The 26,043-nt window shown below is 48.4% G+C and overlaps 1 protein-coding gene across 1 annotated transcript in view; it reads right to left on the reverse strand.

The window, feature by feature from the left end:
- LOC142484949 (atrial natriuretic peptide receptor 2-like) overlaps nucleotides 1-26,043 on the reverse strand; it is a 203,079-nt gene that overhangs the window by 80,484 nt on the left and 96,552 nt on the right. The window contains exon 10 of the mRNA XM_075584203.1: nucleotides 17,887-18,033. Coding sequence (XP_075440318.1) covers nucleotides 17,887-18,033 — 147 coding nt within the window. The remainder of the gene's footprint in view (nucleotides 1-17,886; nucleotides 18,034-26,043) is intronic.

Consider the following 26,043-nt stretch of genomic DNA (forward strand, 5'->3'; position numbering starts at 1 on the left):
ACAGGGGGCCTAAGGGAAACTACGCGGGCAACTACACATGCTGAATATACGCATGCGCACGGGGGGCCTAAGGGAAACTACGCGGGCAACTACACATGCTGAATATACGCATGCGCACAGGGGGCCTAAGGGAAACTACGCGGGCAACTACACATGCTGAATATACCTGTGCGCACAGGAGGCCTAAGGGAAACTACGCGGGCAACTACACATGCTGAATATACGCATGCGCACAGGGGGCCTAAGGGAAACTACGCGGGCAACTACACATGCTGAATATACCTGTGCGCACAGGAGGCCTAAGGGAAACTACGCGGGCAACTACACATGCTGAATATACCTGTGCGCACAGGAGGCCTAAGGGAAACTACGCGGGCAACTACACATGCTGAATATACGCATGCGCACAGGGGGCCTAAGGGAAACTACGCGGGCAACTACACATGCTGAATATACGCATGCGCACAGGGGGCCTAAGGGAAACTACGCGGGCAACTACACATGCTGAATATACGCATGCGCACAGGGGGCCTAAGGGAAACTACGCGGGCAACTACACATGCTGAATATACGCATGCGCACAGGGGGCCTAAGGGAAACTACGCGGGCAACTACACATGCTGAATATATGCATGCGCACAGGAGGCCTCCGCCTCTGGGAGCCTGCGGTGAGCTCTCGCCTTTAGTGCAGCGCCTCCACCCGTGAGGGGTCCCAGCGTTGGTGGGATAACCCCTCACAGGAACTAATACGCTAATGAATACACACACACACTGACACACACACACACACAGTCTCACACACACACAGTCACACACACACACACTGTCACACACACAGTCACACACACACACAGTCACACAGTCACACACACACACACACACAGACACGGGCATATAACAAGTATTACCTGAACACACACATGATAACAATATAACTGTAGCAATGGTAACCCCCAAAGTACGGATGCTGCGATAGCACCAAAAACCCTGGTGTCCTTCCCAATGTCAGTCCCACTCAATGTATGAAGTAGCGCTACCCTTGTGAACCGTTGATGCACTTACACCTTCCTGGGCACTCCTGTACCCAGGTGCAGTTTGGTGAAACAAAGGATCAGTCAGGTCCCACGATGTGGGGCCTCCAACAATCCCCTCTCTCCTTATAAGTCCCAATCTGCTGTGTGAGGTGCGATCTCCAGCTGGAGGGTCTCACACAATGTCTATGATATGGCCCGGGGCCTGGTCCCAGACCGCAGGGCACCGCGTGGCTGTCCGGTCACCGATACAACAGCACCTCTGTGCTAATGGGGAAGCGTCCCCATTTGGGGCCTTCCCTACAATACTCAGCTGAGGTGACTCAGGGCCTAGCTGGGGCCTAAGGGACAAGATTAGGCCTAGTCCAGGGAAGCACTGCTCCCCGGACACTACCTGCTCCGTTGCCTCCCTCGGTCGACTGAGCACGCTGTCGCCTGTCCCCTAGGATATCCTGTTTCTCTCCTGCTGCTAGAGCCCTATTGGCTCAGACCCCACGTGGTAATCCCTCCCCCCCGAGGACTCTGGGACATGTAGTCCCTCTGCAGACTATGCAGAGCCTATTCAAAATGGCCGCCACACTATTTCAGCAAGGCATTATGGGACTTTAAGTTACCAATGCCTTTTCCAGGCCATCCAAGACAGCCGCTGCGCATCGCTTGCCACTGCGCATGCGCCCCACCTCCGCAATGGCCGCCACCCGCCCCGGAGCACCGATGCAGCTCCCCGATCGCACGGAGCTCCGATGGCCTGCGACAAGTCAGGCAGCTCCCCCTCCCCCGAACCGGAGGTAAGAAGGGGGGACTCGGCTACATCCTCCCTCTGATGGGATCAACATATGCATTTTTCATTATATAAAGTTCCTGTACATATCATACATATAACTTAATGGTACATTAAACATCTAAACAATATTGAACACTGCAGTGTGCGTGGTTATTATGGAGGCAAACCAGCTCTGAGACAGCTGCTGAGACTCAGTGAGGTGCCCCTGACGAATCATACGCCAGTCTCGTTGGACGCCGTCTCACTCTTTGATCCCTTTGAGTCTCTTCCTCGGCGTCTTCTTGGTAGGAGAGGCTACCATCTGCTTGAGGCCCTGGCCCTCTCAAAGAGTGAATTTAAATTTGCATCGTCTCTACAAGGTTCCAGACTCGGACTCCTTGGGTCGAGTGGTCAGCTTTTTGAAGCTACTGTACTGGTTGGGGTCCACAGAAAGGAAAGTATGCGCAGTCCCAAAAATCCCTCTGTATTCAGAAAACGATGGTATCCCTCTGCTGCTCCCACTCTCCCGTGATCAGCGGGGTCAAACCGGAACATATACCCAAAAAGGAAGCGCAAAAAAGGGAAAAAAACATCAGTCACAAAAACATACACATTTTGACTGATGGTTTTTCCCTTTTTTGCGCTTCCTTTTTGTGTGTGTGTACTGGTTAGGGTACATGGAGAGCAGGCCCATTACTCGCTACTTCTTCTGGTGGTGTTCACAAGTTTCCATTTGTATTGCTGGAGATTCCTTCCATAGGATCCTGAGAATTGTCCGTCACTGCATTTGGGATGTCGTTGGATTTTCCCACGTCACATGGCAGGTTCTGATAGGAGGAAGATAATTCCTTGCCAATGGGATGAGGCTAATGACAAACTCCAAGGGTCCCTGTCCTTAAGGAGGCCTGTAACCCTCATTCCTGTGTTGTTCCTGCTGTTGTTTTTGTTGTTGTTGTTGTCGTTGCCTGATTTCTTCAAGCGGATAAGATCTAAGTACAGCGGCTACGATTCCAGAACGCAAGGGGTTAAAAACATTGCAACAAGGAAACTAGCCCTGCTTCAGGATTTCGTTAGCCCTGGGGATTCCAGAACGAACCCCAAAGAACCAGAAAAGACTTCGCACTTTCACAGAGGGATTGGGCTGGCAATTTGCGCCCTTGCAAAAATACGGCATTTTAAAGGACAATCTTCTGGTGCTTTGCACCTTTCTGGACATACTATCCCGTTTCTCTATTCAGTAAGTGTAATTATTAAGTGTATTCTAAGGTTGTCGTGTGTCGGTCTATCAAGGGAATAAATGACAATTTATTTTGCTCAACTTGTATGCTCAATTGGGATCCACAAAATATAAATGTGTTAATAGTTGTGCCCATCCCATGGGACCAGAGCTCTTTAAGTGGCCCACTGATTCCAACGTCTTGGCACTGTTCAGGGTGTGGTAGTCCACCCATAGGCGAACGGATCCATTCTTTTTCCACACTACCACGATAGGAGAAGCATAGGGGCTACGGGACTCCGTTACAATGCCCGCGGTCTCCATTTCCTTCAGGGCGTCCATTATGTCCTCCACATCTCTGGGAGCTATACGTCTGGACCGCTCCCGAAATGGTGTGGCGTCATTCAACCGGATCGTGTATTGAGCACTGTCGTTGCAGCCCACATCCATGCCACTGGTGGAGAAGACCTCTTGGCGTTCCGCCAGCTTGTCGCTTAGCCGTTTCTTCCACTCTGCGGGCAAGGTCGATTCCCTGAAGTTAAACGGCAATCCTATAGGGTCTTCTCGTACGGTAGTCGTGTTTACGTGAGCCAAGGATTCTGAGTAACTGGGTATATCCGACCCAGCAAGAGAAAAAGACAGCAAAACCAGTGCACTGCCAGGGAGCCAGGTGGTGTGAAAATATAAAGTCTATTTATTCAGCGACACTCAAAAACATAACCCCAAAGGGTGAGACAAAAGCTCCTACGCGTTTCGGACCGTAGGGGTCCTTTATCAAGGAGTATGGGAGACTAGAGGAAGGGGGGCCCTTTATATATACCATATTATTAACAAATAACCAATCAGAAATGTTTAAACTGGCCCCAAAACCGGGTGCGCGCCGGTGTGACGTCATGCGTGTCACGTCCCATAACATGCTGGATCGCGCACCCTAAAGCCACACCTCCTCATGAACGTCAGAGATGGATGTGTTGGTGACTCACATATCACATTTTTCCAGTATACCCTCTCCGTTATTCACTCTGTCCGCCAGTCCTGATTAATTATTATGGACAACTTTGGAGCACCCACTTCACCCTATATCCGACCCAGGGCTTGACTGACGTCAAATCGTATAGGATGGGGTGAGATGTTCTGGATGGTCACCTTGAATCGCTGAGGAAGTGAAGACTTCCACTCCATCTCTGTCAGTCCATCTCTGGAACCCTCTCTTGGCGTCCTCTTCGTGTGTGGTCTCTAGGGAGAAGTACCAGTCGGCCTTGTCACAACCCGGGTAGTTAGGTACAGCGGCCATGTGCCTCACTCCCCCTGGTGGAATTTCTGTCAACCCCTTCTCCAGGTTGAAGAATTGTCCAAACCCGTCTTGGGCAGAGATTCTATTGCACTCTTCTTTGAATACGGGGTGAATCCGCAGAGATTTTAGGGGTAGTTAACCGACTTCTTGCAGATAGGCCTGGATCAGGGCCCTCACCACATTTGCGTTGGTCCCCAATATGATGGGGGAACTTGGGTGTTCCCGGGGCTCGGGACATATCAAGGCTTTCACTTCCATAGGGTGGGTTTTGTTGGTATTGGGCTGTGGTAAATCCAACTGCACTTGAATCACACCATCGATGGGGTAGTCTTCGCTACTAAGGCCTCACAATTTCATTTTCTCGGCTGACTGCATAGGCCCGTACTTGAGGTGCATATCGTAAAAAAGGCCGGTAGATGATGGTCACTTGAGACCCGGTATCCAGCAAGGCGGAGGAATAGAAACCCTCCACTAGCTCTCGTATTATGGCCGCACTTCCCACTCGATTGTAGACAGCCGATTGGGGCTCCTCTTCAGAGCTAGGCGCAGGGGCACTATCCGAGGATGTGGACGGCTGTGTGGCAGACTGCACGGCGAAGGACATGGCTCCTGGGGTGGAAGTGTCTGACTTAGGACAATCCCGTGCGATGTGACCTTCTTTGTAGAAGTTAAAGCAACGGTTGCTTTTGGTCGCATTGAAGCCAGGGTTAGGAGCCGAGGTCCGGGGTGTTTGGTGTGGAGGTTCTGGAGTAATAACTGTCACGGGAGACCAATCCTTTTAACACCTTAATACCCGGATCCTTTGAGCAAAGCGAGAGATAAAATAAATTGTGATTTATTTACAAATTGAACATACACAGCTTGATCTACGAAATAACACTTACTGAGACGGGGCAAAACGAAATAAAATTTTCCAGGAACGAACTTCACAGAAATAAAGTCTCTAGGCACCAATTCCCAGGAGCGGGGTTGGTGCGCAAAACAGAGCCGCGAAACAGTCTTTGGCTAGTGGCGCTTCCCACAACCACTCTTACGAAGGTAATCTTTTAGTTCCCCCAATACAGGATTGGTTAGCAAATCCATAGTCCTTACGAATACTGGAAGCTGGATACAAATCTTGGTTCCGATGTTAAAGTCTTTGTACCGCACGCTGAAGCTTAGATGAAATCTTTCACTGCATGATGAATCTATCTCCCGATCGGCTGCACAGACTTTTAAAACCACCCCAGTCCTATCGGTATAATGTGCAGTCAATCTCGCCGTGGGAACAACGCATCCCACCTATTGGCAAGGTCTGCCAATACTTCATGGAGCCGGGCAGAGGCTTCAAGGTATGCTACGTCATGCGCTAACTTCGCACCTGAGCCGCTTGGCATACCTAACCAAGCCCACTTCCCTGGCAACATGTTGTCTGCCTGTCCCCGGACATCTGGTAGGAAAAAACGGTTTATTTACTTCCCTTCGCTTAACACTTTAAAGTGTCGGTACCTTTTTAAGTCCGGACTTTCCTAGACATTCTGGAGTCCTCTCAGCGTGATGTCTTAGAAGTCCTGACTTACGTTATGCATGATTCACTGGCCGGAATGGCTGGCCATATCTCTGGAAATCACTGTACTTGTGAACCAAGTGTTTCCGCTGCTCCGCACGCTTGAATGTAAATGCCCCTGCTCTTATAATTTTAATACACCAAAAAGAGGGGGACTTTCATTTATTACTTTTTATGAAAGTTGATGAAACAAACTATAACTGTTTAAATGATTACCCCCCAGCCCCCAGCATAGCAAAAATCAGAGACATTCCTATCCAAAGTTAGCTTGCTGCTATCGGCTATGCATCAAGCTGCCATGTTTTTAAAAACTTTTTTCCTTTCTTGCGGTTGGCAGTGAAACACTATTACAAGGCTTATAACTGATACATAGCTGGGGAAAGACATATACAATGTAACTTAGGATAATGATGTGGTCCCCTTATGTCTAGCGGGACACACACACACAGTTCACAATACAGTAAAGGGTTGCAGCCATTATTGGGCAGCAGAGCTGACACTTTACATTTCTAATATGACTCGGGGGCACCCAGCCGGGCAGAATACCTTTATTTACTGGCCTGGGTACCCCTTAAATCGTCACAATATCCTCCTCGGGATTCGCCTTCGCACAAGGCTTCTTGGAGGGGGTTACCTTATTCTTTCCCTTGGTAGACTCTCGATGTCTTGGGAGTTTGGAATCACTAAACAAAGAAGTCCAGAGCAACATCCAATGTGACAAAAACAAACAAACAGTGCAATACCTGTATATTTCTTGAAAAAAGGGTCAATTAGTTAACACTATGGCCAAAGCTTTTAGACAGCATGCATTGGCTTGAGGATTTGCTTGTGTAATACGAGCTTGAGACAAAAGGTGGCACTGTGTGCTCATTTGCATGTCATTTCCCAGAATCCCTTGCTGCAGTGGAAGCGCTGTATGCTGGGTGACAATAGGGAAAGATAGGGTTGCAGACCTGCCTAAGACATGCAGATGAACATACAGTAATATTTACAGTTGCTATATGCTTTACTGTGGAGGGTTTTTGTCACTTTTTTACCCACCATAATCTTAATAATTGTGGTGTGTGTGTGTATATGTGTATGTGTATGTGTATATATATATATATATATATATATATATATATATATATATATATATATATATATATATATATATATATATATATACATACACATCATGTGTCAAAAGAAGTGCTACTGGGCGTGGCTAATTGTATAAAACAAGAAACAAAGACGTCCAGAGCAACATCCAATGTGACAAAAATACACAGCGAAAAACCTATACTGCACCGACACAGTTTATTCTCACATTTGCCCGTTATGAACGGGACTTTTCTCAGCTGGCGCCCGGCTGGCGCCGAAACGGAGCGGCGAGCGAGCCGCATCTTCCCCTTCCCGCGCGTTTTCATAAAAACGCTCCCCTCCCCTTCCCCGAACCCCTGGCTGCTCCCCCTGGCTGCGCGCTGCTTTGCGCAGCTTCCCCCTTACCCCTGCTGCCTCTGCAGGCTTCGGGGATGCCGGGGAACCCTGGAACATGTGACCGGCGCCAGGGTGACGAGCCGCACGCGCCAGGGAAATCCCCAAACGAGCCGCCGGCTAGTCGCGACTTTCCCCACACCGCGGTTACGGCCGTGTTAGAATAAACAGTGTCGCCACTGTATATCTCCTGAAAAAAGGGTCATTTAGTTACCACTATGGCCAAAGCGTGTAAGCCCGCGCGCCACTTTCAAGGCATGACCATAATATCGCAGGTCCTAACACTAGCTCATTAAAATCCTTATTTACCTGTATAATCAGAGGAAGAATGGTCCTGGCAGCTGGTTGTGACAGGTTCAAGGACAGGACCATCCTTCCTCTAATTATACAGGTAAATAAGGATTTTAATGAGCTAGTGTTAGGATCTGCGATATTATGGTCATGCTGTGAAAGTGGCGCGCGGGTTTTGTTTTGTTATCATCTTTGCAATATAGAGAATACATGTATACAAATAAGAAATTGTTCAGATATGTTCCATATATTCTATAATATCTTAATGATTGGTCTGATTTGTTTACTAAGTGTTTTATCACACTATACTATATATAAGTCCATGATGTGTGTCATAAGAGATTTAATCAACTATCATGTTTAGATTTTAAGTTCAAATGTATACAGATACTGTCCCGGCCCCTTTTATTCTCCAACATCTCCGGTTTGTTTGGGTACTTTTTCCGAATGCCACGCACTTCACCGCGTTCATGCCGAGACAGCGCCAATAGTACTGCAGTTATCAGTGAAAGTTTGTATACAGCACGCCACCCATAATGTTACACGCACGCCGCCCATAATGTTACACGCACGCCGCCCTTAATGTTACACGCACGCCGCCCTTAATGTTACACGCACGCCGCCCTTAATGTTACACGCACGCCGCCCTTAATGTTACACGCACGCCGCCCTTAATGTTACACGCACGCCGCCCTTAATGTTACACGCACGCCGCCCTTAATGTTACACGCACGCCGCCCATAATGTTACACGCACGCCGCCCATAATGTTACACGCACGCCGCCCATAATGTTACACGCACGCCGCCCATAATGTTACACGCACGCCGCCCTTAATGTTACACGCACGCCGCCCTTAATGTTACACGCCGCCCATAATGTTACACGCACGCCGCCCATAATGTTACACGCACGCCGCCCTTAATGTTACACGCACGCCGCCCTTAATGTTACACGCACGCCGCCCTTAATGTTACACGCACGCCGCCCTTAATGTTACACGCACGCCGCCCTTAATGTTACACGCACGCCGCCCATAATGTTACACGCACGCCGCCCTTAATGTTACACGCACGCCGCCCTTAATGTTACACGCACGCCGCCCATAATGTTACACGCACGCCGCCCATAATGTTACACGCACGCCGCCCTTAATGTTACACGCACGCCACCCTTAATGTTACACGCACGCCGCCCTTAATGTTACACGCACGCCGCCCATAATGTTACACGCACGCCGCCCTTAATGTTACACGCACGCCGCCCTTAATGTTACACGCACGCCGCCCATAATGTTACACGCACGCCACCCATAATGTTACACGCACGCCGCCCTTAATGTTACACGCACGCCGCCCTTAATGTTACACGCACGCCGCCCATAATGTTACACGCACGCCGCCCTTAATGTTACACGCACGCCGACCTTAATGTTACACGCACGCCGCCCTTAATGTTACACGCACGCCGCCCTTAATGTTACACGCACGCCGCCCATAATGTTACACGCACGCCGCCCTTAATGTTACACGCACGCCGCCCTTAATGTTACACGCACGCCGCCCTTAATGTTACACGCACGCCGCCCTTAATGTTACACGCACGCCGCCCTTAATGTTACACGCACGCCGCCCTTAATGTTACACGCACGCCGCCCTTAATGTTACACGCACGCCGCCCTTAATGTTACACGCACGCCGCCCTTAATGTTACACGCACGCCGCCCTTAATGTTACACGCACGCCGCCCTTAATGTTACACGCACGCCGCCCATAATGTTACACGCACGCCGCCCATAATGTTACACGCACGCCGCCCTTAATGTTACACGCACGCCTCCCTTAATGTTACACGCACGCATCCCTTAATGTTACACGCACGCCGCCCTTAATGTTACACGCACGCCTCCCTTAATGTTACACGCACGCCTCCCTTAATGTTACACGCACGCCTCCCTTAATGTTACACGCACGCCGCCCTTAATGTTACACGCACGCCGCCCTTAATGTTACACGCACGCCACCCATAATGTTACACGCACGCCGCCCATAATGTTACACGCACGCCGCCCATAATGTTACACGCACGCCGCCCTTAATGTTACACGCACGCCGCCCTTAATGTTACACGCACGCCGCCCTTAATGTTACACGCACGCCTCCCTTAATGTTACACGCACGCCGCCCATAATGTTACACGCACGCCGCCCTTAATGTTACACGCACGCCGCCCTTAATGTTACACGCACGCCGCCCATAATGTTACACGCACGCCGCCCTTAATGTTACACGCACGCCGCCCATAATGTTACACGCACGCCGCCCTTAATGTTACACGCACGCCGCCCATAATGTTACACGCACGCCGCACTTAATGTTACACGCACGCCGCCCATAATGTTACACGCACGCCGCCCTTAATGTTACACGCACGCCGCCCTTAATGTTACACGCACGCCGCCCTTAATGTTACACGCACGCCGCCCATAATGTTACACGCACGCCGCCCTTAATGTTACACGCACGCCGCCCTTAATGTTACACGCACGCCGCCCATAATGTTACACGCACGCCGCCCTTAATGTTACACGCACGCCGCCCTTAATGTTACACGCACGCCGCCCTTAATGTTACACGCACGCCGCCCTTAATGTTACACGCACGCCGCCCTTAATGTTACACGCACGCCGCCCTTAATGTTACACGCACGCCGCCCATAATGTTACACGCACGCCGCCCTTAATGTTACACGCACGCCGCCCTTAATGTTACACGCACGCCGCCCTTAATGTTACACGCACGCCGCCCTTAATGTTACACGCACGCCTCCCTTAATGTTACACGCACGCCGCCCATAATGTTACACGCACGCCGCCCTTAATGTTACACGCACGCCGCCCATAATGTTACACGCACGCCGCCCTTAATGTTACACGCACGCCACCCTAATGTTACACGCACGCCGCCCTTAATGTTACACGCACGCCGCCCTTAATGTTACACGCACGCCGCCCTTAATGTTACACGCCGCCCTTAATGTTACACGCACGCCGCCCATAATGTTACACGCACACCGCCCTTAATGTTACACGCACGCCGCCCATAATGTTACACGCACGCCACCCATAATGTTACACGCACGCCGCCCTTAATGTTACACGCACGCCGCCCTTAATGTTACACGCACGCCGCCCATAATGTTACACGCACGCCGCCCTTAATGTTACACGCACGCCGCCCATAATGTTACACGCACGCCGCCCTTAATGTTACACGCACGCCGCCCATAATGTTACACGCACGCCGCCCTTAATGTTACACGCACGCCGCCCTTAATGTTACACGCACGCCGCCCTTAATGTTACACGCACGCCGCCCTTAATGTTACACGCACGCCGCCCATAATGTTACACGCACGCCGCCCTTAATGTTACACGCACGCCGCCCTTAATGTTACACGCACGCCGCCCATAATGTTACACGCACGCCGCCCTTAATGTTACACGCACGCCGCCCTTAATGTTACACGCACGCCGCCCTTAATGTTACACGCACGCCGCCCTTAATGTTACACGCACGCCGCCCTTAATGTTACACGCACGCCGCCCTTAATGTTACACGCACGCCGCCCTTAATGTTGCACGCACGCCGCCCTTAATGTTACACGCACGCCGCCCATAATGTTACACGCACGCCGCCCTTAATGTTACACGCACGCCGCCCTTAATGTTACACGCACGCCGCCCTTAATGTTACACGCACGCCGCCCATAATGTTACACGCACGCCGCCCTTAATGTTACACGCACGCCGCCCATAATGTTACACGCACGCCGCCCATAATGTTACACGCACGCCGCCCTTAATGTTACACGCACGCCGCCCTTAATGTTACACGCACGCCGCCCTTAATGTTACACGCACGCCGCCCTTAATGTTACACGCACGCCGCCCTTAATGTTACACGCACGCCGCCCTTAATGTTACACGCACGCCGCCCTTAATGTTACACGCACGCCGCCCTTAATGTTACACGCACGCCGCCCATAATGTTACACGCACGCCGCCCTTAATGTTACACGCACGCCGCCCATAATGTTACACGCACACCGCCCTTAATGTTACACGCACGCCGCCCTTAATGTTACACGCACGCCGCCCTTAATGTTACACGCACGCCGCCCTTAATGTTACACGCACGCCGCCCTTAATGTTACACGCACGCCGCCCATAATGTTACACGCACGCCGCCCTTAATGTTACACGCACGCCGCCCTTAATGTTACACGCACGCCGCCCATAATGTTACACGCACGCCGCCCTTAATGTTACACGCACGCCACCCTAATGTTACACGCACGCCGCCCTTAATGTTACACGCACGCCGCCCTTAATGTTACACGCACGCCGCCCTTAATGTTGCACGCCGCCCATAATGTTACACGCACGCCGCCCTTAATGTTACACGCACGCCGCCCTTAATGTTACACGCACGCCGCCCATAATGTTACACGCACGCCGCCCTTAATGTTACACGCACGCCACCCTAATGTTACACGCACGCCGCCCTTAATGTTACACGCACGCCGCCCTTAATGTTACACGCACGCCGCCCTTAATGTTGCACGCCGCCCTTAATGTTACACGCACGCCGCCCTTAATGTTACACGCACGCCACCCATAATGTTACACGCACACCGCCCTTAATGTTACACGCACGCCGCCCATAATGTTACACGCACGCCGCCCTTAATGTTACACGCACGCCGCCCTTAATGTTACACGCACGCCGCCCTTAATGTTGCACGCCGCCCTTAATGTTACACGCACGCCACCCATAATGTTACACGCACGCCGCCCTTAATGTTACACGCACGCCGCCCATAATGTTACACGCACGCCGCCCATAATGTTACACGCACGCCGCCCATAATGTTACACGCACGCCGCCCTTAATGTTACACGCACGCCGCCCATAATGTTACACGCACGCCGCCCATAATGTTACACGCACGCCGCCCATAATGTTACACGCACGCCGCCCATAATGTTACACGCACGCCACCCATAATGTTACACGCACACCGCCCTTAATGTTACACGCACGCCGCCCATAATGTTACACGCACACCGCCCTTAATGTTACACGCACGCCGCCCATAATGTTACACGCACGCCGCCCTTAATGTTACACGCACGCCGCCCTTAATGTTACACGCACGCCGCCCTTAATGTTACACGCACGCCGCCCTTAATGTTACACGCACGCCGCCCTTAATGTTACACGCACGCCGCCCTTAATGTTACACGCACACCGCCCTTAATGTTACACGCACGCCGCCCATAATGTTACACGCACGCCGCCCTTAATGTTACACGCACGCCGCCCTTAATGTTACACGCACGCCGCCCTTAATGTTACACGCACGCCGCCCTTAATGTTACACGCACTCCGCCCATAATGTTACACGCACACCGCCCTTAATGTGACACGCACGCCGCCCTTAATGTTACACACACGCCGCCCTTAATGTTACACGCACGCCGCCCTTAATGTTACACGCACGCCGCCCATAATGTTACACGCACGCCGCCCTTAATGTTACACGCACGCCGCCCTTAATGTTACACGCACGCCGCCCTTAATGTTACACGCACGCCGCCCTTAATGTTACACGCACGCCGCCCATAATGTTACACGCACGCCGCCCTTAATGTTACACGCACGCCGCCCATAATGTTACACGCACGCCGCCCTTAATGTTACACGCACGCCGCCCTTAATGTTACACGCACGCCGCCCTTAATGTTACACGCACGCCGCCCTTAATGTTACACGCACGCCGCCCTTAATGTTACACGCACGCCACCCATAATGTTACACGCACGCCGCCCTTAATGTTACACGCACGCCGCCCATAATGTTACACGCACGCCGCCCATAATGTTACACGCACGCCGCCCTTAATGTTACACGCACGCCGCCCTTAATGTTACACGCACGCCACCCATAATGTTACACGCACGCCGCCCTTAATGTTACACGCACGCCGCCCATAATGTTACACGCACGCCGCCCTTAATGTTACACGCACGCCGCCCTTAATGTTACACGCACGCCGCCCTTAATGTTAGACGCACGCCGCCCTTAATGTTACACGCACGCCGCCCATAATGTTACACGCACGCCGCCCTTAATGTTACACGCACGCCGCCCTTAATGTTACACGCACGCCGCCCTTAATGTTACACGCACGCCACCCTTAATGTTACACGCACGCCGCCCTTAATGTTACACGCACGCCGCCCTTAATGTTACACGCACGCCGCCCTTAATGTTACACGCACGCCGCCCTTAATGTTACACGCACGCCGCCCTTAATGTTACACGCACGCCGCCCTTAATGTTACACGCACGCCGCCCATAATGTTACACGCACGCCACCCATAATGTTACACGCACGCCGCCCTTAATGTTACACGCACGCCGCCCTTAATGTTACAGTAGCGCTAATACTGTACAATGCACGCGGCCGCGGCTTTAAATACCGGAACATGCCGCATCAAACACTGCATCTGCCCGCGGTTTTCAAAGCCGCGCTGAAACGGCCGCAGGAGACTAAAGGCGGCCGCCACTGTATGTGTACATAGTTCCGAGAATCGTTTTGAGGTATCAGTATATATCTTTTCATTAATTATATCAAAGTGATTGGTGATGTATTGGGGTATAAATAGTAGTTCACACCCACCTTAGAACTTATCCCCGATGAAGAAACCCGCTATTGAGAGTTTTGAAACGCGTAGGAGTTGTGGCACAGCACGAACACCGTAGTAGGAGAATTTGTGGTGACGTCAGCAGAGGAGCCGAGCGGTGCGGTTTCAGATGAGTCCGGATGGCCAGGCATCCCTGGAACGCTGACGTTAAAACACCTAACAAGAGCGGTGTGCCGAAGCAGGTGACATTCCCACACTGAGGCTCATGTCCTAGTCACCTGTGGTGAGTAGGATTCCAATTTTCCCAGTCGGCGGAGCAGCTTTTACATAGAATGCACGGAGAGCTCATTTTATGTTTGTTACATTGGGATGTACCTTTGTACATTTTTTTTATCCAGATGACCATTTTTCCATTTGGAATATTAAATTGCATCTGACAGCAATTATCAGCTCATTGTTATTGGGTAACGCCCTATGGAAGTGTTTTCCATGTTCTGGTCTCCTTTTCTTTGAGGTGCAAAGTCTTCTGAATATTGAATATCATCGGTAGTGACTTGCATTGTATTTTGCACATAGGAGTGCAAGTTTCTTCGTACCACAGCGCCACAAGAGGTCTGTGTGCCTGTGAGGACTGCGCTAGATCGCCCACCAGTTGCTGTATTGCTTCCGCAGCGTCCGAGCCTCCGTACGAGCAGTGACTATGGCAGACAGACTGGCAGGTGTGGACTGACTCTGGACTACCTTTGTTCCATCCGCCAGCCGAGCTGCGGGAACCGCCACTGCTCCTTCTTGACCGTTGGCTGCGGCGCTGACCTCAGTCCGGCAGGGACTTGCTGGGGGAAGTAAAGATGTAACCACCGGCAGCTCCTCTACACTAAAGCCGACACTAGGCTTCTCCAGTTTTATGGTCCGTTTGGGGTATATGCATGGACATCCGCCGTGCAGAGTTCCAGGGAGAATCAGGAACTGGGGAGCATTATCCTCCGTTACATCACATTGGCAGGTAACTAGAACTGTACTCCATAAGAGGATGGAATCCCAGGCTAGATCTAAGGGGCGGGCAATATTAAGCACACATCGTATAAGGAGAGCAACATAGGTACCTGGCCGATGGCGACCACGTGGCGGGGAGGTGCTCGGCATTGCAGGGCCCACTCGTGGACTCTCTGACAGGACGGTAGGGACATGTTCCCTTCTTTAGTCGGACTTTCTTTAATTTAGATCGAGCACTACAGGTCTGAATCTCAGCAGCGCCTCCAAATGTAACCCCCTATGCAGGAAACTATGCAGGCTGAATATACCTGATGCTCACTGGAGGCCTAGCCTCTGCCACTGGGAGCCAGGGGTGAGCTCCTCCTTGAGTGCAGCGCCTCCACCTATGAGGGATCCCAGCATTGGCGGGATAACCCCTCACAGGAACTAATACAGTAATGAATAAACACAAATAAGGTATAAAACGAGTATTTACTGAACACAAATTTGATAACCATATAACTGTAGCAATGGATATGGATGGTGAGGTAGCACCAATAACCCTGGTGTCCTTCCCAATGTCAGTCCCACCCAATGTATGAAGTAGCGCTACCCTTGTGAACCGTTGATGCACTTATACCTTCCTGGGCACTCCTGTACCCAGGTGCAGTTTGGTGAAACAAAGGATCAGTCGGGTCCCACGACGTGGGGCCTCCAACAATCCCCTCTCTCCTTATGAGTCTCGATCTGCTGTGTGAGGTGCGATCTCCAGCTGGAGGGTCTCACACAATGTCTATGATATGGCCCGGGGCCTGGTCCCAGATCGCAGGGCACCGCGTGGCTGTCCGGTCACCGATACAACAGCACCTCTGTGCTAATGGGGAAGCGTCCCCATTTGGGGCCTTCCCTACAATACTCTGCTGAGGTGACTCAGGGCCTAGCTGGGGCCTAAGGGACAAGATTAGGCCTAGTCCAGAGAAACACTGCTCCCCAGAATTACCTGCTCCGTTGCCTCCCTCAGTCGACTGAGCACGCTGACTCCTGTCCCCAAGTATATCCTGTTTCTCTCCTGCTGCTAGAGCCCTATTGGCTCAGACTGCCCCATGTGGTAATCCCCCCCGAGGACTCTGGGACATGTAGTCCCTCTGCAGACTATGCGGAGCCTATTCAAAATGGCCACCGCACTATTTCTGCAGGGCATTTTGGGACTTTTAGTTCCCAATGCCTTTTCCAGGTCATCCAAGATGGCCACCGCACGTTGCTTGCCACGGCGCATGCACCCCACCTCCGCAATGGCCGCCGCTTGTCCTGGAGCTCCGGTGCAGCTCCCCGATCACGCGGAGTTCCTGCGGCCTCCGAAAAGCCAGGCAGCTCCCGCCCCCCGCAGGTAAGAAGGGGGGAGGGGGGTTCGGCTACATTATTATTATTATTATTATATTCATTTATATAAACGTATTTGCACCTTCACTGTGTGTTATTAATCTAAGATTTGGGACTGGATTGCAGGTGTGAAGGTATGCGGGTGATGAGGTCACCAAGTGATTGAGAGAAAGAGGTCCCAGAACAGAGCCCTCAGGTAAAACCAACAGACAGATGAGAACCAGGAGATGAAGACATGTTGGTGACAGAGAGAGAATGTGTGATGGGAGAGGCGAGATGAGAACCAGGAGATGAAGACATGTTAGTGACAGAGAGAGAATGTGTGATGGGAGAGGCGAGATGAGAACCAGGAGATGAAGACATGTTAGCGACAGAGAGAGAATGTGTGATGGGAGAGGCGAGATGAGAACCAGGAGATGAAGACATGTTAGCGACAGAGAGAGAATGTGTGATGGGAGAGACGAGATGAGAACCAGGAGATGAAGACATGTTAGCGACAGAGAGAGAATGTGTGATGGGAGAGGCGAGATGAGAACCAGGAGATGAAGACATGTTGGCGACAGAGAGAGAATGTGTGATGGGAGAGGCGAGATGAGAACCAGGAGATGAAGACATGTTAGCGACAGAGAGAGAATGTGTGATGGGAGAGACGAGATGAGAACCAGGAGATGAAGACATGTTAGCGACAGAGAGAGAATGTGTGATGGGAGAGGCGAGATGTGAACCAGGAGATGAAGACATGTTGGCGACAGAGAGAGAATGTGTGATGGGAGAGGCGAGATGAGAACCAGGAGATGAAGACATGTTAGTGACAGAGAGAGAATGTGTGATGGGAGAGGCGAGATGAGAACCAGGAGATGAAGACATGTTGGTGACAGAGAGAGAATGTGTGATGGGAGAGGCGAGATAAGAACCAGGAGAGAGCTTTGTTGCAGATACCAAAAGAGGTTAGAATAGGAGGGAGAAGACCACAGTATCAGTAATAAAAGTAGCAGAGAGATCGAGTAAGATATATTGTATCGAACCCCAATAACGGCCCTTCCAGTGAATATCATTACTGTGTGTTACAGTATGCATGTTACATTGTGTCGTTCTACTACATAATGTACTGTGTGTTACATGTATATTGTTTCATGCCATTATATACTGTGTGTAACACTACTAATATACTGTGTTACGTTGTGTCACACTGTGTTGTGTACTCACTGTGGCAGTATCTGGTACAGTAAGTTCTCAGCTTTGCGTTTCTCCTCTAGATAGGCCTGTGTCCTCTCCTCCACCAACTTCTCCAGGTTATTCGCGTATTGCTCCATGCGGGACAGAAGGTTATCCAGGATACTGCTGCTTCCTTCTCTACAACACACAGCGAGGGGTTAACCGGGTCACACACAGTGACACCCTGAGACCGAGGTCACATACCGGGTTACACACCATGACACACACCATGACACCTGAAGATTTGCTCATTAGATGGGTGCAAATAGATTTCCCACCATTCAATATATATCAAAACGTCCACAGCCCGGTTCTTTCTCAATTTATTCAGACACAATGGAAAACATCTTTTACAGCCTCATTTAGTGACATCATTCAGGCGTATAGCATGTAGTTATAGAGTGGGGGAACCTTAGCTTGGTACAGCATGTAGTTATAGAGTGGGGGATCCTTAGCTTGGTATAGCATATAGTTATAGAGTGGGGAATCCTTAGCTTGGTATAGCATGTAGTTACAGAGTGGGGAATCATTAGCTTGGTATAGCATGTAGTTATAGAGTGGGGATTCCTTAGCTTGGTATAGCATGTAGTTATAGAGTGGGGAATCCTTAGCTTGGTATAGCATGTAGTTATAGAGTGGGGATTCCTTAGCTTGGTATAGCATGTAGTTATAGAGTGGGGAGTCCTTAGCTTGGTATAGCATGTAGTTATAGAGTGGGGAATCCTTAGCTTGGTATACAGTAGCATGTAGTTATAGAGTGGGGTATCCTTAGCTTGGTATAACATGTAGTTATAGAGTGGGGAATCCTTAGCTTGGTATAGCATGTAGTTATAGAGTGGGGAATCCTTAGCTTGGTATAGCATGTAGTTATAGAGTGGGGGAGTCCTTAGCTTGGTATAACATGTAGTTATAGAGTGGGGAATCCTTAGCTTGGTATAGCATGTAGTTATAGAGTGGGGAATCCTTAGCTTGGTATACAGTAGCATGTAGTTATAGAGTGGGGTATCCTTAGCTTGGTATAGCATGTAGTTATAGAGTGGGGAATCCTTAGCTTGGTATAGCATGTAGTTATAGAGTGGGGTATCCTTAGCTTGGTATAGCATGTAGTTATAGAGTGGGGTATCCTTAGCTTGGTATAGCATGTAGTTATAGAGTGGGGAGTCCTTAGCTTGGTATAGCATGTAGTTATAGAGTGGGGATCCTTAGCTTGGTATAGCATGTAGTTATAGAGTGGGGAATCCTTAGCTTGGTATAGCATGTAGTTATAGAGTGGGGGAATCCTTAGCTTGGTATAGCATGTAGTTATAGAGTGGGGAATCCTTAGCTTGGTATAGCATGTAGTTATAGAGTGGGGAATCCTTAGCTTGGTATAGCATGTAGTTATAGAGTGGGGAGTCCTTAGCTTGGTATAGCATGTAGTTATAGAGTGGGGGAATCCTTAGCTTGGTATAGCATGTAGTTATAGAGTGGGGAATCCTTAGCTTGGTATAGCATGTAGTTATAGAGTGGGGGAACCTTAGCTTGGTATAGCATGTAGTTATAGAGTGGGTAGTCCTTAGCCTGGTATAGCATGTAGTTATAGAGTGGGGAATCCTTAGCTTGGTATAGCATGTAGTTGTAGAGTGGGGAGTCCTTAGCGTGGTATAGCATGTAGTTATAGAGTGGGGAGTCCTTAGCTTGGTATTGCATGTAGTTATAGAGTGGGGGAACCTTAGCTTGGTATAGCATGTAGTTATAGAGTGGGGAGTCCTTAGCTTGGTGTAGCATGTAGTTATAGAGTGGGGAATCCTTAGCTTGGTATAGCATGTAGTTATAGAGTGGGGGATCATTAGCTTGGTATAACATGTAGTTGTAGAGTGGGGAGTCCTTAGCTTGGTGTAGCATGTAGTTATAGAGTGGGGGATCCTTAGCTTGGTATAGCATGTAGTTATAGAGTGGGGGATCATTAGCTTGGTATAACATGTAGTTATAGAGTGGGGAGTCCTTAGCTTGGTATAGCATGTAGTTATAGAGTGGGGGAACCTTAGCTTGGTATAGCATGTAGTTATAGAGTGGGGAGTCCTTAGCTTGGTGTAGCATGTAGTTATAGAGTGGGGAATCCTTAGCTTGGTATAGCATGTAGTTATAGAGTGGGGGATCATTAGCTTGGTATAACATGTAGTTATAGAGTGGGGAGTCCTTAGCTTGGTATAGCATGTAGTTATAGAGTGGGGAGTCCTTAGCTTGGTATAGCATGTAGTTATAGAGTGGGGAGTCCTTAGCCTGGTATAGCATGTAGTTATAGAGTGGGGAATCCTTAGCTTGGTATAGCATGTAGTTATAGAGTGGGGGATCCTTAGCTTGGTATAGCATGTAGTTATAGAGTGGGGGATCCTTAGCTTTGTATAGCATGTAGTTATAGAGTGGGGAACCTTAGCTTGGTATAGCATGTAGTTATAGAGTGGGGAATCCTTAGCCTGGTATAGCATGTAGTTATAGAGTGGGGAACCTTAGCTTGGTATAGCATGTAGTTATAGAGTGGGGAATCCTTAGCTTGGTGTAGCATGTAGTTATAGAGTGGGGAATCCTTAGCTTGGTATAGCATGTAGTTATAGAGTGGGGAGTCCTTAGCTTGGTATAGCATGTAGTTATAGAGTGGGGAATCCTTAGCTTGGTATAGCATGTAGTTATAGAGTGGGGAATCCTTAGCTTGGTATAGCATGTAGTTATAGAGTGGGGAATCCTTAGCTTGGTATAGCATGTAGTTATAGAGTGGGGGAGTCCTTAGCTTGGTATAGCATGTAGTTATAGAGTGGGGAATCCTTAGCTTGGTATAGCATGTAGTTATAGAGTGGGGAGTCCTTAGCTTGGTATAGCATGTAGTTATAGAGTGGGGAATCCTTAGCTTGGTATAACATGTAGTTATAGAGTGGGGAATCCTTAGCTTGGTATAGCATGTAGTTATAGAGTGGGGAGTCCTTAGCTTGGTATAGCATGTAGTTATAGAGTGGGGAGTCCTTAGCTTGGTATAGCATGTAGTTATAGAGTGGGGAACCTTAGCTTGGTATAGCATGTAGTTATAGAGTGGGGAATCCTTAGCTTGGTATAGCATGTAGTTATAGAGTGGGGGATCCTTAGCTTGGTATAGCATGTAGTTATAGAGTGGGGAGTCCTTAGCTTGGTTTAGCATGTAGTTATAGAGTGGGGGATCCTTAGCTTGGTATAACATGTAGTTATAGAGTGGGGAGTCCTTAGCTTGGTATAGCATGTAGTTATAGAGTGGGGGATCCTTAGCTTGGTATAACATGTAGTTATAGAGTGGGGAATCCTTAGCCTGGTATAGCATGTAGTTATAGAGTGGGGAATCCTTAGCTTGGTATAGCATGTAGTTATAGAGTGGGGAGTCCTTAGCCTGGTATAGCATGTAGTTATAGAGTGGGGAATCCTTAGCTTGGTATAGCATGTAGTTATAGAGTGGGGAGTCCTTAGCCTGGTATAGCATGTAGTTATAGAGTGGGGGAGTCCTTAGCTTGGTATAGCATGTAGTTATAGAGTGGGGAATCCTTAGCTTGGTATAGCATGTAGTTATAGAGTGGGGAGTCCTTAGCTGGGTATAACATGTAGTTATAGAGTGGGGAGTCCTTAGCGTGGTATAGCATGTACAGTAGTTATAGAGTGGGGAATCCTTAGCTTGGTACAGCATGTAGTTATAGAGTGGGGAATCCTTAGCTTGGTATAGCATGTAGTTATAGAGTGGGGAGTCCTTAGCTGGGTATAGCATGTAGTTATAGAGTGGGGATTCCTTAGCTGGGTATAGCATGTAGTTATAGAGTGGGGAATCCTTAGCTTGGTATAGCATGTAGTTATAGAGTGGGGAGTCCTTAGCTGGGTATAGCATGTAGTTATAGAGTGGGGATTCCTTAGCTTGGTATAGCATGTAGTTATAGAGTGGGGAATCCTTAGCTTGGTATATATTGCATGTAGTTATAGAGTGGGGAGTCCCTAGCTTGGTATAGCATGTAGTTATAGAGTGGGGAATCCTTAGCTTGGTATAGCATGTAGTTATAGAGTGGGGAGTCCTTAGCTTGGTATAGCATGTAGTTATAGAGTGGGGGATCCTTAGCTTGGTATAGCATGTAGTTATAGAGTGGGGAGTCCTTAGCTTGGTACAGCATGTAGTTATAGAGTGGGGAATCCTTAGCTTGGTATAGCATGTAGTTATAGAGTGGGGAATCCTTAGCTTGGTATAACATGTAGTTATAGAGTGGGGAGTCCTTAGCTTGGTACAGCATGTAGTTATAGAGTGGGGAGTCCTTAGCTTGGTACAGCATGTAGTTATAGAGTGGGGAGTCCTTAGCTTGGTACAGCATGTAGTTATAGAGTGGGGAGTCCTTAGCTTGGTATAGCATGTAGTTATAGAGTGGGGAGTCCTTAGCTTGGTATAAATTGCATGTAGTTATAGAGTGGGGAATCCTTAGCTTGGTATAGCATGTAGTTATAGAGTGGGGAATCCTTAGCTTGGTATAGCATGTAGTTATAGAGTGGGGAATCCTTAGCTTGGTATAGCATGTAGTTATAGAGTGGGGAATCCTTAGCTTGGTACAGCATGTAGTTATAGAGTGGGGAACCTTAGCTTGGTACAGCATGTAGTTATAGAGTGGGGAACCTTAGCTTGGTATAACATGTAGTTATAGAGTGGGGAATCCTTAGCTTGGTACAGCATGTAGTTATAGAGTGGGGAGTCCTTAGCTTGGTATAGCATGTAGTTATAGAGTGGGGGATCCTTAGCCTGGTATAGCATGTAGTTATAGAGTGGGGAATCCTTAGCTTGGTATAGCATGTAGTTATAGAGTGGGGAGTCCTTAGCTTGGTATAGCATGTAGTTATAGAGTGGGGGATCCTTAGCTTGGTATAGCATGTAGTTACAGAGTGGGGAATCCTTAGCTTGGTATAGCATGTAGTTATAGAGTGGGGGATCCTTAGCTTGGTATAGCATATAGTTATAGAGTGGGGAGTCCTTAGCTTGGTGTAGCATGTAGTTATAGAGTGGGGAGTCCTTAGCTTGGTGTAGCATGTAGTTATAGAGTGGGGATCCTTAGCTTGGTATAGCATGTAGTTATAGAGTGGGGAATCCTTAGCTGGGTATAGCATGTAGTTATAGAGTGCGGAATCCTTAGCTTGGTATAGCATGTAGTTATAGAGTGGGGGATCCTTAGCTTGGTATAGCATGTAGTTATAGAGTGGGGGATCCTTAGCTTGGTATAGCATGTAGTTATAGAGTGCGGAATCCTTAGCTTTGTATAGCATGTAGTTATAGAGTGCGGAATCCTTAGCTTGGTATAGCATGTAGTTATAGAGTGGGGGAGTCCTTAGCCTGGTATAGCATGTAGTTATAGAGTGGGGAATCCTTAGCTTGGTATAGCATGTAGTTATAGAGTGGGGAGTCCTTAGCTTGGTATAGCATGTAGTTATAGAGTGGGGATTCCTTAGCTAGGTATAGCATGTAGTTATAGAGTGGGGGATCCTTAGCTTGGTATAGCATGTAGTTATAGAGTGCGGAATCCTTAGCTTGGTATAGCATGTAGTTATAGAGTGGGGAATCCTTAGCCTGGTATAGCATGTAGTTATAGAGTGGGGAGTCCTTAGCTTGGTATAGCATGTAGTTATAGAGTGGGGGATCCTTAGCTTGGTATAGCATGTAGTTATAGAGTGCGGAATCCTTAGCTTGGTATAGCATGTAGTTATAGAGTGGGGGAGTCCTTAGCCTGGTATAGCATGTAGTTATAGAGTGGGGGATCCTTAGCTTGGTATAGCATGTAGTTATAGAGTGGGGATACCTTAGCTTGGTATAGCATGTAGTTATAGAGTGGGGATACCTTAGCTTGGTATAGCATGTAGTTATAGAGTGGGGAATCCTTAGCTTGGTATAGCATGTAGTTATAGAGTGGGGAACCTTAGCTTGGTATAGCATGTAGTTATAGAGTGGGGGATCCTTAGCTTGGTATAGCATGTAGTTATAGAGTGGGGAATCCTTAGCTTGGTATAGCATGTAGTTATAGAGTGGGGAATCCTTAGCTTGGTATAGCATGTAGTTATAGAGGGGGGATCCTTAGCTTGGTATAGCATGTAGTTATAGAGGGGGGATCCTTAGCTTGGTATAGCATGTAGTTATAGAGTGGGGAGTCCTTAGCTTGGTATAGCATGTAGTTATAGAGTGGGGATTCCTTAGCTTGGTATAGCATGTAGTTATAGAGTGGGGAGTCCTTAGCTTGGTATATATTGCATGTAGTTATAGAGTGGGGGATCCTTAGCTTGGTACAGCATGTAGTTATAGAGTGGGGAGTCCTTAGCTTGGTATAGCATGTAGTTATAGAGTGGGGAGTCCTTAGCTTGGTATAGCATGTAGTTATAGAGTGGGGAGTCCTTAGCTTGGTATATATTGCATGTAGTTATAGAGTGGGGGATCCTTAGCTTGGTACAGCATGTAGTTATAGAGTGGGGAGTCCTTAGCTTGGTATAGCATGTAGTTATAGAGTGGGGAGTCCTTAGCTTGGTATAGCATGTAGTTATAGAGTGGGGAGTCCTTAGCTTGGTATATATTGCATGTAGTTATAGAGTGGGGACTCCTTAGCTTGTTATAGCATGTAGTTATAGAGTGGGGAGTCCTTAGCTTGGTACAGCATGTAGTTATAGAGTGGGGAGTCCTTAGCTTGGTATAGCATGTAGTTATAGAGGGGGGATCCTTAGCTTGGTATAGCATGTAGTTATAGAGTGGGGAGTCCTTAGCTTGGTATAGCATGTAGTTATAGAGTGGGGAGTCCTTAGCTTGGTATAGCATGTAGTTATAGAGTGGGGGAGTCCTTAGCTTGGTATAGCATGTAGTTATAGAGTGGGGAATCCTTAGCTTGGTATAGCATGTAGTTATAGAGTGGGGAATCCTTAGCTTGGTATAGCATGTAGTTATAGAGTGGGGAGTCCTTAGCTTGGTATAGCATGTAGTTATAGAGTGGGGAACCTTAGCTTGGTACAGCATGTAGTTATAGAGTGGGGAACCTTAGCTTGGTATAACATGTAGTTATAGAGTGGGGAATCCTTAGCTTGGTACAGCATGTAGTTATAGAGTGGGGAGTCCTTAGCTTGGTATAGCATGTAGTTATAGAGTGGGGAGTCCTTAGCTTGGTATAGCATGTAGTTATAGAGTGGGGGATCCTTAGCTTGGTATAGCATGTAGTTATAGAGTGGGGGATCCTTAGCTTGGTATAGCATGTAGTTATAGAGTGGGGGATCCTTAGCTTGGTATAGCATGTAGTTATAGAGTGGGGAACCTTAGCTTGGTATAGCATGTAGTTATAGAGTGGGGAATCCTTAGCTTGGTATAGCATGTAGTTATAGAGTGGGGAATCCTTAGCTTGGTATAGCATGTAGTTATAGAGTGGGGAGTCCTTAGCTTGGTATAGCATGTAGTTATAGAGTGGGGAATCCTTAGCTTGGTATAGCATGTAGTTATAGAGTGGGGAATCCTTAGCTTGGTACAGCATTTAGTTATAGAGTGGGGAATCCTTAGCCTGGTATAGCATGTAGTTATAGAGTGGGGAATCCTTAGCTTGGTACAGCATGTAGTTATAGAGTGGGGAATCCTTAGCTTGGTATAGCACGTAGTTATAGAGTGGGGAATCCTTAGCTGCTTCTTAGCTTGGGTGTTAAATGATTCTGAATTCTATAAATCCAAATGCAATCTTTATACTTTTTAGCAATAACCTGTTTTTCTTAAATGTATAGGACACGATTTCTTCATTTAGCAACATTTACTGTGATTTAGAAGACCCTTCTTTGTTATGCCACCAAGTAACTATAGGATTAACTACAATATGTTCCTAATCTTTTCGGATCTCTCTCTTGCATTGTCTTACTAACTATTTAACTAACCTTTGATTGCAAACTGATAATCATATATTATTCATCTTAGCAGACATTAAACATACCAAGTTTCTTAAATCACATACAGCATGTCTTCCCCTGCTTGTCTCGCCTTATCTTTGCAGAGGTAGCTAATCATTTTCCAATATAATTCCTAACTTAATACTATATTATGTATTGAAGTGAAACTTTTTGTTGGCGCGTACTGGGTTTACATGGGGAAAAATCTTTGCTTTGTAACGAAAAACCGTA

This window comes from Ascaphus truei, unplaced genomic scaffold (assembly GCF_040206685.1).
Source record: "Ascaphus truei isolate aAscTru1 unplaced genomic scaffold, aAscTru1.hap1 HAP1_SCAFFOLD_478, whole genome shotgun sequence".
In the NCBI taxonomy this organism is placed as follows: Eukaryota; Metazoa; Chordata; class Amphibia; order Anura; family Ascaphidae; genus Ascaphus; species Ascaphus truei.